Source organism: Leuresthes tenuis, unplaced genomic scaffold, assembly GCF_036924035.1.
Source record: "Leuresthes tenuis unplaced genomic scaffold, fLeuTen1.0.hap1 SCAF_17, whole genome shotgun sequence".
Taxonomy (NCBI): Eukaryota; Metazoa; Chordata; class Actinopteri; order Atheriniformes; family Atherinopsidae; genus Leuresthes; species Leuresthes tenuis.
The window spans coordinates 13,144,123-13,163,858 of NW_027325371.1; the positions used below are offsets into that span (position 1 = coordinate 13,144,123).

General features: G+C 38.9%; 1 protein-coding gene across 1 annotated transcript; it reads right to left on the reverse strand.

Moving 5' to 3' along the window:
• Nucleotides 1–1,047: 1,047 nt before the first annotated feature.
• Nucleotides 1,048–6,802, reverse strand: proza (protein Z, vitamin K-dependent plasma glycoprotein a). The gene is made up of 9 exons (XM_072368718.1): nucleotides 6,668–6,802; nucleotides 5,212–5,342; nucleotides 4,386–4,537; nucleotides 4,275–4,299; nucleotides 4,075–4,188; nucleotides 3,844–3,978; nucleotides 3,125–3,240; nucleotides 2,916–3,033; nucleotides 1,048–1,988 (listed from the first exon to the last, which is right to left on the reverse strand). The coding sequence occupies exons 2-9, from the start codon at nucleotides 5,288–5,290 to the stop codon at nucleotides 1,465–1,467; spliced, it is 1,263 nt and encodes a 420-aa protein (XP_072224819.1). The 5' UTR covers nucleotides 5,291–5,342; nucleotides 6,668–6,802; the 3' UTR covers nucleotides 1,048–1,464.
• Between the last annotated feature and the right edge of the window lie 12,934 nt (nucleotides 6,803–19,736).

The window sequence follows — 19,736 nt, forward strand, 5'->3', positions numbered from 1 at the left end:
ACAACCACCATGCTCAACCACCAAAATGATAGAAATACTACTGGCAGCAGTGTGTCTCTATTAGCTTCTGTGACCACATGGAGCCACTTTGATTATTTTGGTGACGCTTTTCCATTGAGCATGTGGTTGACAATTTATCATAGAATTAAGTTTTATAGTTTATCGTTTAGGAAAAAATATAGGTCTGAGATTAAAAAAAAAAAACCTACAGAGGGGCAGGACTGAGAAAGCTGTGCTCAATTACAAATTCTTTCCATGACTTCAGGACCACAGACAGCACCATGGATTGATCAATACACAGCTCAGTATGACTACCGTTAATTCAGAGCCATAATTGGGCAACAGTGTGTGACGTATGCAAACTTGGGTCAAATGATGGCTCAATGAGGATAATATAAGGCAGACTACACTAACATATTCCAAATAAACAAGCCCTCTGTCCCTGTTCTCTATCTGCTACTGGGGGATGGCAGATTAAAAAGGCAAGTGCATATTACCATCACTTTCTTATATATCTAACTTTAGCACCAGTATTAAAGCATGATTAAACAAAGCCACACTGGGTTATTCCATGGAAACGTCTTAGCCTCTGCTTCTACTTTGCATTACAATTGTTGTAAAAAAAATATTTAAATTATTTAATCTATTAATATCTGACTGGAGGATTAAAACAGAACCAAATCAGTGCAGAATGAATTTACTGACTATGTCACTCATTGTCCTCCAACTCTCACGTTTCATTTCTTCTTCTTATTCCATTATTTCACTCTGTGGAGCAGTTTCTCATGATTTTATGGGTTTAATGCAGATGAAACTTGTGGTTGTGTAGACTAGGTTAGATTGCTTTGAAGTTATATTTACCATTGTGATATTGTGCACTAAGGTCCATGTTTTGTTCTTTATGGTCCCCTTCTCAAGTCTCATCCACATGTATGTACGTTTCCTCTGTAACATTTTACTTGTTCTTCCAAAAGTTCACATATTGAAACACGAGAACTGCTCTGTTCTCTGCATCTTTCTAAAGCAGTAAAAGAGCTGACAAAAGGAGTGATGTTATGATTTAATACATTCAAGGAACAGGATTACCAGTGTTATATGGTGCATCTCAACCAGTACAGTTGTTGCTAAAATAACGACACTTAAAAGTTATTTAAAGGCATGTTCACATCACAAACACATGCTGAATAATTTAAATGTCTTACTGCATTTTAATGTTAGACTCATGCAACAACGTTGACAGAGAGCCACCTTGTGGATGAATGAAGAAGTGCACAGAGTGAAAGAATAACTTGGATGGATACCAGTGTATATGATGTATATCTTGTTATGGATACGCTTAAAAGACACACAAAAGCTAATGACAAGTTCAAAGTACAAGGAGGAAAATTGATCAGATTTACTGTTCTATCTAAATCTGTATTCAATAATGTATCTGCCTGTGTCTCCTGACTACCCCATCTAACGTCAACGCATGAGAGACTGCAGCCAGCCGAGGTGACGTGATACTTTTTGGAAGATGTAGCCTTTGCTGCAGTCAGCCCCTTCTGGCTGGTTCACCACCCCAGTGAGGAAGAACACCCCCCTATACAGGGTGAGCAAGGGGCTGCCAGAGCTCATGGTGCAGTCGGCATTGGTCCGGAGAGTGGTGCAGCCCATTTTATTGGTCATCAGGTTAGGGTGTGTGTTCAGACACTGAGCCAGATTGCTGTACTCCAGCTGGTTAATGGTGAGCGGGCCCTGGAAAGCAGAAACCTGTTCTTTCCAGCCAGTGACAACAGCTGGGAACTCTCCTGACATCAACACGCTCTCGGCAAAGTCTCTTTCTGGCAAACAGGCAGGGACTACATTTTTCTTGAAGACGATGCGGTCGCGAAGCTCGATCAAAGCAAGGTCATTTTCAGGACGCCCTGCCACATAACGGGGATGGTTACTGACTGTTTTCACATACAGTGTCTGCTGTCCCTCTTCATCGTTGGTGCTGCGCTTGCCTGAGGGGGAGCAGATAAGAAAAGACAAAAGAGTTCAAATCAGTTTAATTTTCAGATACTAAAACTTTGTGAAATTTCAAATTAGCACCTTAACAACTGACTTAATGAAAAAGTAAAAACAAGAATAATATTAAATATATTGAACACAGCTGCTATTAATGTAACTGAAGTTTAATTCAACATGACTTGCTCGCATGGCGTTTACCTGATAGAGCATTTTTGTACTTAAATAATTCTTTACTCGTGTAAGCTTTGGTCATTTGTAACTGGATTGTGTGACAGCTTTATGACAACTAACATTTTACAACATATAATACTAATCGGGTCTTGGAAGCTATATCGGCAGAAAATCAATATGAAACTGAATCAGAATCATTTGAAGAATTGATGTCCGCCAAAAACTAACCCAACACTGGTGTAGGCCTTTTGCAGTTTTCTGACTTTAGCATCCACCATTTTTCTTACATGCTTAGAAGGGGAGGATGGGGAGAGGGGTTGGTTCCAATCAACAACTTTGCCACTAGATGCCACTAAATCTAAGACACTGTACACACTTTGTCCGTTTATTTGGGGAATATTCTATCTGAAAATAAGTTTAAAAAAAATTTTAAATCTTGTGAAGCTAAAATAATTGAATGTGATGAAACCTGCACATGAATTCAAACATATACACTGGCTCATCATGATAATACTAGCTTCACAGGCAGAAAAATAATGTCAATAAATAGACAATTTTTGAACATTTTAGTAAAAACCATACATTTTCCCAGGGGAAAGCTTAGACCATTCACTCTAACCACACATAGTAGCATCAGTACTGGTTATATGGTTGAAAGTCATGATGGAACTCATTTCAAACCTGAATAACAGAGCATAGTTGTTGTTGTAGCTATTTTCATGGTATGATCCAGTATTTTGTTTACTCACCAACTGCTACCTGGAAAGAGATGTATTTGCTGGCACACTGAGCTGAAGTCAAGACCAGGTTTTCTTTCAGTATGACTCCACTACAGTAACCTGCAGACTCTGGACTCTTCAGCAGAGCCTGCAAAGCAAGATGAAAGTATTGCAGAAACACAGCATGGACACCTAAAGGAGCAGCCATATCACGCATCAGCCAGAGTGTGTGTATTTACCTGCCAAGGACATTCTGTAAAAGTGCAGGCAAGTCCTTCGAAGTTGTTACGAGTGTTGCTGGATTGTCTGTTGTCCCACTGACTCATACTGTTCAACTTACCACAGGGGAATGGGACTGACAGAGGAAGACATTTATGATTACTTTTATTCCAAAAGTGTATCTTAACTTTTTGTCATGATACAGTCTAAGCAAGAAATGAATATCGGGAATCTAAACTTAGACCACATCACAAGGAAACTACAACAATTGACAATATACCCCCTACCCTGAAAAAAAAAAAAAGATAAAAAGTTAAATGATTCTTACTCATATCACAGAAAACACTGCTTTTCATTTCTAATCATCCCAACATTTCACAGCAGTTCTTTACTGTCAACCAATTGAGTTGAAAAACAAATTCCACCAATAATGAGCTAAACAAGTTCAAGTTAAAGGGGAAAAAATTAGATATTTTAGTGGGAAAAGTCTCCAAAACTTTACATTGTCTGTCGTTTTTTTAGTCGAGATCAATGTTTGGCTAAATGGAAACAAGTCTCCAATCAAACCGATGGACAGCTAAAGGTATTTATTATTTTCTTTGTAACTGATGACATTAGAACTGGTAAAGTCACGATGCCACAAAACTGTAAGATAACTAGAAAAATAAAAATGGTCATTGTTATTATTATATTTTTAATTCAGTTGGATTTTTGGCTGAAGAAAACATGACAAACATACCTGCCGGCTCACACTTGTCCTTGATCGTTTGGCTGAGCTTCCATCCGCGGGCGCAGGAACACTGGTACGACGTGTAGCCAGGTTTACAAAACTGCGAGCAGCCCTTGCCCTTTTCCAGGGTACAAAGAGTCTGGTCTGCAATATGGAAACAAAGAGAGAAACTAAAACAAGTGGAGCAAAGTAAAAAACTAATAACTAACATTCAACAACCATCTTCACATGCTTCCTCACCATTTTCACAGTGGACTCCAGTGAAACCTGACTTGCAGACGCAGTCATAGCCTCCCACGCTGTCTGAACACATGGCTCCGTTCTTGCAGGGGTTCTCTGCACACTGGTCTCCATCTGAGCAGGAAACAAGTTAATGAGAAGATCTAATGCAGTGCTAATGATTGTGTAGGGATCGAGAGTCCTTTCAAAACAGCACTTACCAATATAGACTGACCAGAAAATATCCTGGAAGAGAAATTGCACATGGTAAGCGAACAGCTTCTGGCACTCACTGAAAAGTGGCACAAGGAGAGACTTGACAGCGAGCTCACCGTGCGGTACGAGTCCTGGAAGAACTTTCTGGCCTCCTCATAGCTGCACACCCTCTCCATGCAGGCCTGCTCCAGTGTGGTGGGGGATGACCCTCCGACATTCCTTCTCTGACGGGAGATCAGTGAAGTGGCCTGCTGCTTATCCAGAAACACTGAGGAAACAGTTCATGTGTCAGCTATCGCTGCATTGCCTGTTTAGAAGTTTGCTTGCTCATCTCTGTTGCATTAAAAAAAGATTGATGATGGCCATACGTCGGCATTTTAAGATAATCAGCAACCATTTTGATTATCTGTATTTATTATTTATTAGGTATGAATGACAGCGATTATATTTTCGAATGAGTACCTGTTGCCTGTCGGTGTCATTTAAATGTAAACTGAATAGATTTGCTTCGGGACAGCTGATCAGACGAGACCGGCATTGTGAAGGTGCCTTCTCATTTATGGAGCACATGCTATCCTCATTGACAAGGCTAATGTACTTATTTGTGGGGTTTACTGGAAAATGTTTACTCACTTAATGTTCAGTAAACATTTTTGTTCTTCTTACCCTAAGTTTCTGCACTTCGACCCTTACAGCTAAGCTCAAAAAGCTATTATTACACATTCTTATACTTATTATGCAGCATCTCACTTTTACTAAAGCAGGCATTTGATAAAGCCACCAAGCTGATGCTCCTAAAATATCCATCGACTTTGCTCTCTTCTTTCTAACACTAAGGAAACCCTCTTATGATAGAAGTTATACTTGATTCTTCACTTTTTTTCCTCACTCAGACTTAAACATTGCTGAGCTTCACAGAGCCAGCTACGCTGGCTTTCTCACCTGTCTGGGGGGTCTGAATGGCCGCCACAGCCCCAGTCAGCAGATACAGAAGAGCGGCACATGTGGTTGAGGAGTGCATGGTGGCAGAGAGGCGTTTGAGGTGTCCGTGCTGCAGGGATCAATGTGTGCTCCTGGGAAGACAACAAGCAGATTGCAGGCATTATATGGAAAATGCAACGAGCCACAGAAGAATGTAAATATGTATTTAACAAAAGTGTGTTGCAAACTTAACTTAACTGAATAACAGTCTGTATTTCTTTTGTAAAAGCACTTGTGTGATGCTGGTTGTTTATGAGGTTAAGTGGTTCATTTAGAGAACTGTCTGTAATGAGAATCCATCAATACTATTATGCTGCTAGAGAAGCAGTCTGTTTCAACATGATGTCATGTACATTCAGTTCAGTGTACTTGAGTAGTGCCAATCGACACCAAGACATTATAAAGAGAGATTGAACAAGTTCAGTAAAATCTAATATCCTTACCTCTCTTTTCCCACTCCTGCAGCATTACTATTGATTGATAAAATGTTCTGTTTTTTTGGATGGGGAAGTCAACATATCTGCATGAGTGTTTTTAGGACCTTACAAAGATCCCGTATGGAAGACACTAATTGTACCTTCATGTGTACAAATGGATTGACACATGGCAGAAAGCCATCGATTAAGTTCTTAATAATTCAATATCTAGTCAAACGATCACAGCAGCGGCAGCAGGTTAGTGAGAAGTACAGTTAATGGTGGCTGACTTCGATTTAGTCTTTTCCGCCCCTGGTGCTATGCCACTAAAAGGCCAGCAAAGTTACAATTCATTTAGAAATTTCAAAAGTGTAATAATGCGGATTAATCTTGTGGTTACATATCAAGAAACAACGGTAAAATATTTAATGTAAATAATTTAAAATAGGTGAATGATTCATTTTTTGTATATAAGCTCAAAATAAACATCATACCTTGTAAATGTGTGTTTTTTTCTGTTTGTGTGTGTGATTGTGTGTGTGTGTGTGATTGTGTGTGTGTACAGCTGTTGAAGTAGATGTGACGTGTTTGGGGACCGACTTGCGCAGTTTTTCACGCTGCCATGTTGGTGGGGCCTTATTGTTGGCACAATGTGAACAGCTCTGTTTCTGCCGGTTTGTAGTAAATATTTCACAGTGTCATGTTTTCATATCTGAGGGAAGCTCATTATGAACAAAGATATTGGATGTTTTTTTTAAATATTACGTATCACGTAGCAGCATTGCAGCATTCGCTCATATTGTTACTAAACAAAGACAGAAATTGAACATCCTCTGCACAACTCATTCTTTCTTTACTGGATGTTTCGCTGCTGTAAGTGTACAACAACGAAATAATAGCTATTTGTTCACAGGGCGGGTCAGCTCAGCAGGCCAAAATGCGTATCAGTAACGTTACGAGAAACGGTAACAACAACAGCCACAGTGAGGTTCGGTTCTTACCGCTGGGGTCCGACTCAAGGCACCGGCCCCGCCTGCTCCTGCTCCCTTCTGGTCCTGAAAGAAGCCTCCTGGACGGACCAGGACTGTCGATCCAAAATAACGGGTGCAGATTACATCCAAGCCTGCCCTTCGCTGTTTACATTGGATGTAATGAGATATGTTAGCCAATAGGGGGCGCTGTTACACCACTGTGGGTGATAGCACTGAAGCAAACACACACATATACACAAGCTTGTTTTCTGTTAATAAAAAGTGAAAGACTTTAAAAGTCTAATTCATTCGTGCAGACAAATCAAACGAACTTATATCTTACAAGGACAAACCCTGCGAAATGTGTACCCACCTCATCAAACAAAACTGGATTCAATCTGCTATGATCAATAGTGGAAGCCTTACTGCAAACGAACACAGCAGGCAAGGACAGCAGCAAACAGCCAAAGATCAGATCGAAGCTCTTCACATATCAGATTCATCAGCTGAGGAGAAAAACAAAGTGGACTCATGGATCAGCTGGAAACTGTGGAGAGCCTGCTGGTAGAGATGCTGAGAGGTGTTTTTTTTTGGCGAAGTGCACAAGGAAACTAGTTTGTTTGGTAGATATTTAATATCAAATTCTAATCAGCAATTCTTGGTGACAAGCACATAAGACAAGCTGAAACTAGGTCATCAAGGCTGCATTTAACAGAGCCAAAGTCCCCTACCACTGGTCACATTTTAATTGTTTGTGAGAGCAATGTAATTTACACAAAAGGCCGTGGGGTTTTCTTTGCTGCAGCTTGTTGAAATGTCTTCAATTCCCAAGTCTAATAACCGAGGTATTACCAGCGCCTGTTCAGACCAGCTGGTCCCTGGTTCTGGACAGGGACAGGAGCTGGAGAGTCCTGCCCAAGAAGGCGCACCCAGGGGTGCCATGAGGGGACGTAGGGCCTGCCCAGGCGTTAAGAGCTACAGTGAATGTGATAATGATTATGATTGTCATCATTTCCATGGTTATTCAATGCGTGTATATACATACATGGATGAATGTGGAGTCCTGTTAAAATCAAAGTACACCCTCCTTCCGTGTTAAGGTTTTAGGTATCAGGACATCATTTAAAAAGAAAAGATATTATCCAGTCCTTACCAGGTTTTAAAAGTACACGAAAAAAAATCTAACATTTTTTTAAAAAACCACTCATAACATACTATACAACGCCATTGTTTAGAAAAGACATCAACGCTGATCTTGGAGAAGAAATGAAGGCTGCCCATCAATCAGAGAGGGATTATAAGTCCTGGCTTGTTTTTTGCAGCTACAGGACCTGAACAGTCTTTTTTTCTAGAGTTTAAAGCGAGGTCTGTCCAACAGCTAAAGGTTGGCTGAAATTGGGACAAACAACAGAAAAATGATCCAAAGCATAAAGGCATAACAACCTGGCTGAAAAGGTGTTGCAGTGGGCCGATTAGTCTAGAACTGAAACTGTTTGACCTCAAAAAGAACTGTGCTTGATCGAATGCCTGCAAACCTCAGTGAGCCAAAGCAACATTATAGGGAACAGTGGGCCACATTTCTTTCACAATGATGTGAGAGTCTTCTTCAAGCTGTTGCTGCTAAAGGTGGTTCTACAAGCTCCTGAATCATGGTGTGTACTTTAGTTTTTCACACACTGCTTCGGTATTCTGCTTAGTTTTGTAAAACTATATATGTAAAACTTTCACATTACAGTTTATATCCATACATGTGTCAGATTTAAAACACTTGCATTTGTTGCCTCTGTGTACATGCGAGTATGCGGGTATGCTCAGTACTGTATGTGCTGGCTTTTAATCAACAGCGGTGGAAGGCAAACCTAATCATTCATCCATCTCTTTCTTTCTCTTATGTTTTATTCAAGATCCCCATCTAGTATTGTATCCCTCTATCATTCTTGCTCTCCTTTCTTCCCACTCCTCTCATTATTCTTTGACTGCCAGAACTAAATTGGTGGGTAACAGGAAAGAGAGAGAGAGGCTCAGCACACACATTCGACCCTGCCAACCCACTCCTCTTCAAATCCAGGGCCCAATTTTTCAGACACACAAAACAAACACCTCAGGCATCACAGAGGGCATTCATAATTGATGTCACCTCATACTTGACAAGATTCTAGTGGAATTAGTAGACTGGAGATGAAATTGCCGAGGCTCTAGATATGTTTGCAGTCTCCATTATTCTGCCTGCATGTTTCCAATGCTACTTTTTATAACTTTTTTCTTTTCTTATAAATTGCGCAAACTAATATTTAGTTTTACCCACCACTTTAGTCTTTAAAAAAAGTATATCAACCATTTTATACATTCATTCTATGGTCTTCAGACGTGTTAACCAGAGACATCTTGGTATGTCAAACATGCAAACATTACATGCACACAAATCAGAAACCACATCTGTGGGGTTTTAAACTTGCTTTGTTTTGCACGTTCGAGCATGTCTGCATCTAACGGTTCAGCTAGGTTATAGCCTGATATTGTGAGGTCCCCAGACAATGTAATGATGATGTAATGGATTAATAACACAGACACACACAGAGATGACCTGCAGAGGCTTGTCCTGCTGCTGACCTCACATACATGCATCATCACAGGATATAATGCAGTCAGGTGGAGGTACTGTATTACTGCTCTGTGTAACTAACAATGCATCACAAATGCCACCTGCCCTGGTTTAGTTTTTAAGAATAGCCCAAATTAGTTATACATCAATAAAATAACCTCACACATGTACAGTGCAGACAACAATCCACCCATAATGTAATCACAGATATACCCAAGCATCTCCATCAAAGGCTGCTGTGGTTCTTTATCACCTCCAGAAGGTGCAGTCTACACTAGAAAAGTCAGTTAAACTTTATTTGACCCTAAAGGGAATTAGATGATTGACAAGTTGGGTGAAGAAAAAAACAGATCGGCAGAAAGACAAACAGATAATCAACTTTCAAATTCCAGCAACCCTTTGATTCGTTAACTGAAATGACGTGTTTGGAACTTATTTCAGCTCTTTATAAAAAGCATGATGGGAGGCAGAAGAGAGCCTTACAGCAACCGGGAGAACGAGACATGATAAGGAGACAGGAGTCTTATTCAAGTCCTGACAGCACATCTGTCACATTTGTCACATAACGAAGAAAACATGCAAAGAAAAAAACATGCCAGTGATAGAACATGTGTGTTTTGATCAGTTTAGCAGATTATACCTAGTAATACATAAATGAAAAGACTGGCTGTGCTGGTGTGTGTGAACAGTTAAGAAAGTAAAGGATGCACAGACAAAAGGACATTTCATCATTTATTTGAGATGAATCCAGCTAAAAGATACAATTTACATAACGTATTACAACATTGCACATTTTATACATAATATATCATATATAATAATAATATCTATGTCTGCTTATATGGGAAAAGATAGTATTTTCCATATTTTTTATCAAACATTCTATTTTCACATTTGTGCTGCATGCTATAAACCCTTTGTTGTGAGGACAAAATAAAGGGAAGAAGTACCTGAAATTTAAATGTATGATTTTATTGAGATTTTTTACTGAGTGTATATTAAAATGATGTATCTCTCTCTTTCTCTCCATATGTATCTATATATATCTATCTATATATACATAGATAGCTATATATACATACACTTCGCTCTCTTGGCCTGCCATTTCTTGTCATCCTCCCACCGTATTATGTTTTCATTTGTCTTTCCTTGATCTTTCATGCTTGTTAGTGTTGGCTTCTGACTGACGGTGGTAAGTCTCTTGATTTGCTTTTTGAAGTAAAGGATGTTGCTGTGGATCCAAACCAAGCCTGTCTCTAAAATGATCATTTTCTTCTTCAAGGTAATTTATTCTCATGTAGAGCTGTTGGATCTTCTTGGTCATGGTCTCTGCCTCACACTCTCTCACTCTCATTCTATTTTTCCACTCTTCAGCCCCTGCGGCAGCTCCTTGTACGCCACAAGTACCTGACATATGGTTTCTCAAGCTGTTTGAAGTCTCAACCAGGGCCTTGGGGTTTTCCAAATCATGATCTTGGGCTAATTTTTGCTCCCTCTCTGCCTCTGTTGCTGTATTCTCTGCAGCTTCCAGCTTAGATCTCATCTCTTCTACCTGGTTCAAGATTGAAGAAAGAACTCTGTCTTTCTTTATAGTTGCCTTTATCTCTCCAATGTGCCGGATACTCTTCTCGATTTCTCCTGTATATTCCTTCACTTGCTCACTCAGGAGCTTCATTTGATTTTCTTGCTCTTTAATGATCTGCTGTGTAGCAATAACACGTTTTTTGTCCTGCTCGGCTGAAAGCAGCTCAAGCTTTTGCTTGTGGATCACCTGCTGGAGCAGTAAAATTTCACCTTCCTTCTTAGAGAGCACTCTCTTCCATTCCTTTGCTTTGACATAGATTGCTTCCACTAATGAGTCAGCCTCTTGAGTCATTTTATGAAGCATATTTGTCAACTCAGTGCCTTCCGTCTTTGCCTGATCTCTCTCTGTCCTTAGCTGGTCGACAGTTTTATCAGACTCGAGAATAGCTCTCTTCATGTGATCATAGTTATCTGTCAGAGTCTCAATTTCTTTCGTAGCCGCCAAAAGATTTTCTTCATACAACTCATTTCGCTTCTTCAGGTGTTCATTTTCATTTTCGGCTTCCTTAAGGGCTTCTAAGCTTTGGTTAAGGTGTTCATTTGATAACTTGAGCATCCTCTCATTCTCAGTGTACTTTTCTTGGAATTGTTCTAGCTCTTCCTTAATAGAATCCATATCCTCCTGGAGCTCATTATGTGTAAATTTGAATTCTTTACATGATTTTTTCAGTGACGTAACCTCATCTTCAGCCTTCTTTAAACTCTTAGCCAACAGCTTACGTCTAATTTTTTCTTTGTCCATGTTTTTCTGTGACTCTGTCAATTCTTGCTTTGCTTCCTCCAGGCGGTCCTTGAGTTGGTAAATCTCCTCTCTAAGAAGGCGTGTTTCTGATCTGGTGCCAGATACTTTGAGTTGTTGTTCCAGCTTCTCCACTTTTGTCAGAAGTCCTTTTTCAGTTCTACCATGATCCTCACTAGCTTCGTCAAGGAACTTTAAGGCAAGGCTAAGCTCCTGCTCTTTGATTTTTAACAGGGCCTGACATACTCTTAGGACATGAATGATATCGTCTTCTGCTTTGTCACTTACTTCCCATTCTTCTGTCAGTGTAAACATATGGAAGATCTCATCTATTTTGTATTTTTCTAATTCATGCAGCGCCACTGGATTAAGTCTTAACACTGTCTCCCACTCTAAGGCATCAGGCATCTTGGCCATTGTGTGTTTGCAAAGATTTTCCAACAGCACACAAAAACGAAGAGGACTTTGATGTGAAACTGAAGCCGTAGAGAATTACTATGTTATTTGTTGTTTATAAGCTGCAAGTTCCTTAGATTGTTTAATCTATCTTTGGAATCACAAAACTGGTTTTAACACAGAGCTCTACAGGCTCTACAAGCCTTATTTCATATAGCTTTATGATAGATGGTCAAGATGTCCAAACTTGTGATGTCACAATGAGGTTACAGATGATGTCACAGTACCTTTGATATCACCTGGTAAGGGGAAACTTAAGCCCCTCCCTAAACTACACAGCAGCACTAGACCTCAGCTCATCCAGAACTATTTTTTTGATTCATCAGAGAGATTCCTAAGTTAACATTTGGCATGCTATGGAACAGTTTTCTTCGTCCATTTTTTATTCATTTAGAGATAGATAAATATGGAGTATTGTGTTTTTGTTACAAAGCTTGTTAAATGTTTTCATTAACCCTTCAAAAAAAGGGAAGTGAAGCAGAAAGCTCAAGAGCTCTAGAGGAAGCTCCATGTTGCCAGGCAGACAGGAGAGGCCCCCGGAGGGCAGCCCCTCAGGGCTTACTGGATTAGTGAAGCAGGGATCCTCTGGGGGCTGGCAGTGTCCCAGACAGGAACAGGGAATGGGACAGACAGAGAGGGGTTGTTGCCTGCAGAGCCTCATGCAGGAACACTGAAAGACATGGCATAGACTCCAGTTTCTGGCCGGCCTCTGGTGTTGGCCTGTGCGCTGGAGTAGGCTGCATCAGCACTGAGGTTGGTAGCAGCTGGCTCTGGCGAGAACACTGGCTTTGGCTTTTTTCAACAGCATACTTTTAGTATGGTGCTGTAATCCTGGATCAGCCACTCTTGAAACTCTCAGAACCCAAGGCCTAGCTTTGAGAACTTTAAACGGGTCTGAGGTAGCCCTTACTTTGTTCCAGATCTCCAAATGTCCAACAATTCTAGATCCAGATTGTATTGTCACAATCCATGGTGAAGTCAAGGTTCCAACACATGAAAAGAAAACATCAACCCAAGAAACCAAAAGACAGCAAACCAAAACTCAACAAAAACCCATGGACCAAAGGAATTGGTGTTGTTTTTCAGCTGCGCTGTTGTGTTCTGATCTGGTTTTGTAGTTTTTCTTCAGTCAGCTTGGCTCAGCAGCAGAGTGGTCGTCCTCCAACCAGGTGCTTGATGGTCCAATCTCAGGTATGACCACCTCCCAAAGTTGCCTTTGGTAAGACACTGAATCCTATGTTGTCCCGATATGTGTAAATGTAAATGTAAATGCAATTTATTTATACAACCCTTTACAACAATCCATTTCGGTGTACCAAAGTGCTTTACATCAGATAATAAATAAAGAAAAGAATAAGTACAAAACAATAAAATAACAGTAAACGCAATAAAATACAGCAAAATTGAATAAGATAATATAAAAGAGTCACCATACTACTGGGTATTAAAAGCCATCTGAAATAAATATGTTTTTAGCCTAGATTTAAATATATGTAATATATGTAAATATATGTGGAGAAGCGTAGGATTATAATTAAAAAGCACTGCATGCACTGTATGTGTTTGTGTGAATAAGAAAAACATTGTGAATTGCTTTGTATAACCTATACAGGGTTTAAAAAGGTTTAAAAAGCCAAAATGAGACTAGTAGCTGCTACTTTCATGTCTGCGTTGCATTATGGTGACGTTGTTTACATTGTTTTACAATGTTTACATGCTTTAGATGCAGCCTATCATTTCTCCTCCTAGCTTTAAGGGTTATAATCAATTCTAAATCTCTAACTCACCACTGTGTGTTGAAGGCTCTTGTTGGTTTATCTGCTTTGTCTACATGTGAAGGTCTCAATATTTGCTTTGTTCATATCAATAAGGCTGTACTGTGTCTGCTTCCTTCTTATTAGACCTTCATTTTTTTTTTTTTAAAAGCTCAAGAAGTTGTGGTGTTTGTTCTCAGGATTTATTCCCTTAGCATGGACTCAACTCACTATAAATTAAAGAAGTGGATCTCAATAAATTAATTCTAAACAATCTTCTGTGACTTAGTGGCAGAAACTCTAAAATATACATATTTTTCATTGATAATTTTTATCTTGACTTGATTTTTGACTGGTGTCATTTACCATAGGGTTTTCTCATTTCACTTTTACTTTGACATAAACTTGTGTGTTTCTATATGGTATAAGTGGTAAGATTATAATGATAAAAATTTTTTTTATAAGTTTGGACCATTTACCACTTGAGTCAAATAGTTTTAATAGATATCTATTAAAATGTCTCCATAGGCTGTAAGCAAGATTTCTTCATGTAAATGAAAACAGGGCCAAAGATGATGACATGCCCTCTTGGTTATTCTTACATTACAATATTTTGATCAAGTGTTTGGTTACATCGCAAGGATGGGTTTTATTTAATTGATCTTTCATAAGTTGTCAATATACCCACCTCAAAACCTCAGTGTCAGCTAAAGAGAGCAGTTCAAACCAAGAACTCTGTCAAGTCTAAAATCAGTCTCGAGGTGTGATGTAATTTCAGCTAAGAACAAGATTTGGAAATATAGATTGAATAAATTTCACTGAGATTCAAATACCATTTCTGTGGAACTGAACTCAACTTCATACAATTACATTCAGTTTTTTTTTATATATATATATACTATCCATGTTATTCATGACAAGCTCAAGTTGTGTGATTCAAATTGTGTCTCTTCTGACATAGATTTTGCTCAGCACATAACATGAGCTATCAACCGGCAGCTCAGGTGCAGATGCAGCAACTCCTTCCTCTATATGGTAGTGATCTGTCTTGCAGCACATAACCTCTCGTAAGTGAATGATCCCATATAGAAGATACAAAGTTCAAGGTCCATCCATCCTGCTATTCTCTATGCCCGCTTTATGCAATTCAGGGTCGCAGGGGGCAGAATCCCATCCCAGCTGCTACACATTTCCGTTAGATGTGATTCATTCACAGTTTGTAGAAACTTGTACTTCTAAGTATTTTCTTTTTTCTAAACTTACATCATAATAGAATGTAGTATTTGAAATATGTGTTCTTTAAATATTTACAGTGATGACTAGATTAGATTAATGTTGATTGACTAAACGTGTATATAGTGGTATGAAATCTCACTTGGTAATAAAGTTTATATTTTATAGGGTACAGTATAAAGATTATGCTTTAGGAATTATATCTGAATTATATTCATGCATTTATTTTGTTTTAAATTGGCTGAATTGTCTTTTTCTACTGGTCATTTATAGTTTTGTGTTTGTAGTTCTCAAAGTTGTCCAGCAGATGGCGGAGTTTTTCCTCAGCCAATATTATTTTACGTGACCAGCTGTCAGATGTCCAGCTCCACCCACATCTGACCCTCTCATTCTGCCCGTGTAGCCACTGGTAATTGGTAATTGGTTGAATCTGCAAACAGGCAACTCTTCCTGACATCCTTCAGTGAAACAACATCTGAAGCACCACTACAGCAGCAAAGCCATTGTATTCAGTACTTTCTTTTGTAGGGATTAAAAGCGCTTTGAAACACTAGTATTTTCTAAAGACAACACATTTTCCTCTTAATATATAATATTTTTTCAAGTGAGGAACTCTGGCTTCACTTGTTATTATTTTTCATTTCAGTTTTCAACATAAGAGAGCATTTGCTAACAGACCTAGTTTTCATACATAGCAACATCACTTCTGGAGAGCAAGGGTGATTGGGGCTATGATAAATTATGTAAGAAGAGTGTTGCACTGATGGATGTAAAAACTCAATTCATTTCTGAGGAATGACCACCATGTGAATGAGAATCTGACCTTTTTTGCCTTACTTCATGGCAGGCAAAGGTTATTTTTACAGGCAGTAAACACCGCAGCTCTAACACTGTAGCTTTATCTGGAGTAAGAATGCTGAGACAAAACCAGGTTATGGTCATTTGAGTACAGTATGGTACCACACTCCATGTACTGCAGTAACCTGGCAACTGTAAATCAATTTCTGCATATCACTGGTCATATTTCTCCTTTATACCAACCAAATTTAAGAAGCAGGCAGACAGAGCACAGCTCCTCCTCCAAGAGTCAAATGTGTGAATTTGAAAAGAAATTAAAATGTAAGACAGACTTCCACAGATCATTTCAGAAAACTTGATTTATCAGACGAGACAGAAAGCCTTTCTAGTTTGCCTAATATGGTATATATATATACTTATGTATACATAAGGCACCTATTTGAAATTGTGATAATTGTAGCCATATTTCAGACAAAGCTATTTAAAAAACAAAAATTTCTTATCTGCAAACAACACTCATTTTAAATCATCGCTTAGTTGTTACTCTCCCTATCTATGTTCATATCCAGTCATACTGATTCAAGTAAAACCGCCATTATAAGCAATTACTTCTATAAATGGCAGAAAATTTTGCGTTCTCCTGGGAATACAGGCTGTTCCGTTCTATGACCACAATGATCTAAATCTGTAATAAGACTGAGTGAAAAATTATAGTGAAACTATCATTGTTATAATTAATATTAGAACAAGTGATATTACACATTAATTAAGTGACCTTCACTGATGAAGCTAGAGCATTAAGGGCAATCTTGTTCAATCTTCAATCCTGTTATTATTTTTTAAGCTTTTGAAATGCTAAAACTTCTCTCAGTACCTGTCAGCCTCATGTCCAGCTAGTTTCTCTCCATGCATGTCACACAAACTGTCTAACCTCAAGAGTTGCCTGAACAAACCTCCACAGCAAGCATCGCACTCTTGTTTCATTCACTAACTCACAAATTAATCATTACATCATTGTTATCATATCAGTATAACCTGCCATAACAGCCTACCTCGAAACACAAATGAAACATTGCATCTTGTTGTAGCGACAAACATATTTTGTCTCTGGCTTATGATTTGGTTTTGGAATCAATTTTAACTGTTTTCTTGTATTTGTCTTAAGACAACAGCTAACAGGGAGCTTTCAAACCTGAAAGCGTGCTGAAAGGCAGTCTGGCACTGCCCCTTTGGCGGTCTTTACAGCTACACCAGCTACTGTTGAAAAATCACCTCCTTCTGTCCCACTTTTCTCTGTGATCAATTCATGTCATGTGGCCATATTTTATTCAACACATACTTACAGAGCTCGTCTGCCCGAGTCCCCCACAGGTCATTTGTTCACCTGTAGGAGAAAAAGAATTAAGATCATGTGATTGCCCCTTTCCACTTCTCTCTCCTACACTCACTTCTTTCCACATCTGAGTCAAGGGGCAGAAACAGGCCAGGCATTATATGACCATTTCTATAATCAATTCCTCATTTCCTATAGTACCTAGCATCTGGATAGAAAAGACTCATGATGTCATAAATTGAGCTCCAAGCAGTATGAAGATGAACCTTATTCTCTTTTGTGATCAGCAGCTTCCCACAAGCACAGTGACTCATTTTACTCCACAAAAAAACTCTTTCTTTCTCTCTTTCTTTCAGTAAAACTCTTTGATCTCTTTGGCTCTCAGGTCTAAATCCCATCCCCATGCTTCACCTTTTAAATAATATCATAGATCTTGCTCAGGCAGCAGAGAGAAGTGGAGTATGATTCTGCAGAACTGTGGAGAGGTTGAGCAGGCCCTGGTTGTGCTGAGGAAGCACAGAGAGAAACGAAACACAGCGGACAGCTCTCTAAACTGACAGAATCATTGACTGTGCTCATTCCAGGGCTGCTCTGATGCTTAATATCTGCACATGGAACTCCTGCAAGCCTAAACAAGCCGCTGCTCTAAATCATTATATGATAAGTAATAAGTGCTATGCATCCGCAATGATAAATTATATGGCATATGAATTAGTTATGGGGAGAGGGGGCTGAGAGTTTAAGATTTGGTTATAAATCAGTTGTCTCTCACTCAGAGTTGCCTGTTTATTAGCACAGCTCACTATTAGAAATGCAAACTTTTTTTTTTAATGTTTGTGCTAAAACTGATTTGAAACTCTTAAAGCTGCAGTTGTTTGTGCTATCAAACTCTGTTAGAGTGTAAAGTGGACTTTACCACTGCAGTACTTTACCACTGCAGACCTTAAAGTCCTGCTGTAAACATGATTTTTATTGTTGTTTTTTATGTTTACTCATTTGTAGTAATGAGATCCTCTTTGGCATATTAACCTTATCATTTGAATGCAAACACTGATATGTTTGCCTAATATGTTCAGACCTAGTGTATTTTTCAAAAAGTGTTTCTAAAATCATCGAATAACCTCAAGGTTTTCTGAAAGTCTTGACAGAATTTTCAATGATCATTAAAAACATTATATCTCAGCATCTGATTAAACTATAGATGTGAAATAAATCTCAGTCTTTTATTGTTAATTAATGACTTTGACTTTGCGGTCTTCTTTCGTTGTTCCTTTGTCTTGAAATTCATGGAAATGGGATACATGACACTGCAGTGCTGTGGATTGTGTGAGTAAACATCCAACACATTCTGCAGCATTTAACTTTCTCTGTAGGATTTCATTGTACATGTAAGCATAGCCACACTCACTGCACAGACGTTCTCTTTAAGTTGAATGGTGATTTCATCAGATGATGCTGCTGTTATAAAATCAGGATTTTATTAGAGCAGAGCGACAGTCTAGAGTTGCTTTAAGTGACCGTGAGTTGAAATGTAGTCTTGATGGGTTGTTTTTTAGTCACAATTTCTAGAGTGTTTAGCCATCTGACTAAAAAGATAAAAAATAAAAACAGAAGGAGAAGAAAGAGACAGAGAAATATGGGATTGGGAGCAGATTACTGGGAATTTGACTTGCTCTTTACTGATTTTATAACTTTGGGTATTTTGCATAGGTCCATTTCAGTCAAGTTGAGCATACACGTGCAGGGGAGATTCGACCCCTAAATGCATTATCAGGGTGTTTGTCTGGTTTTGAGAAATTCCATTTTTTTTTGTATGTTATGTTTACGTCTATTATTAAAGTCTAGTGTTAAAGTCTAGTGTTGGTCTGACTAACGCAATAAAATTTTCTTTTTCTTGTGCCACATAGACTAGTCTACACAATGCTATAACCGAGCCTGCCTAAGAAGAAGAAAGGTAGCCTGAAGAATAAATTCTATTCTACAATAGTGTTTCTGCGCCAATGGTTTAACGATACAGAGGCCAATGCAGATCAAACCCAACCAGGCCAGTGAAATGTGGGTATTGCTTGTCAGGATGACCAGATTTGCCTTCAACACGTTGCAGATAGCAGAACAAACTGCCTTTTTTGACCCCTAACACACTAGGCTACAATGAGCAAAGATCTGAGGTTATGGTAACTACCGCAACCACCCAGGGAAGAAGGCTTTAAATTCCAACAACATGGAATGGATTATTTTTGTGTATTTTTTAACAGACACTGGACATTAACCCCACAAAGAGTGAGGTTACAGTTAGCAAACATACGTTTTTGTGAAGAAAAGGTGAGGTAAGTCCTCTCTTACAGCCCCGAGCACAGCACTGTCATTGAAAGCTACTATATCCACCCTGGTAGTGTTCCCATCAATGCCAATTAGATCCAGAACTGATACGTGCCTGCAACTACCACTGTGATTTTACTTGGGACTGGTGCCAGTTAAAATCTTTCCCTTTGCTCTCAATATTCAAATGTTAGCATGTGTTAGTGAGTTTCTTTGGCCAGTTTCAAACGGGCTTTGTTGTTGTAGGAGGTCACAATAGACATATCACTGCAAGAACAGAG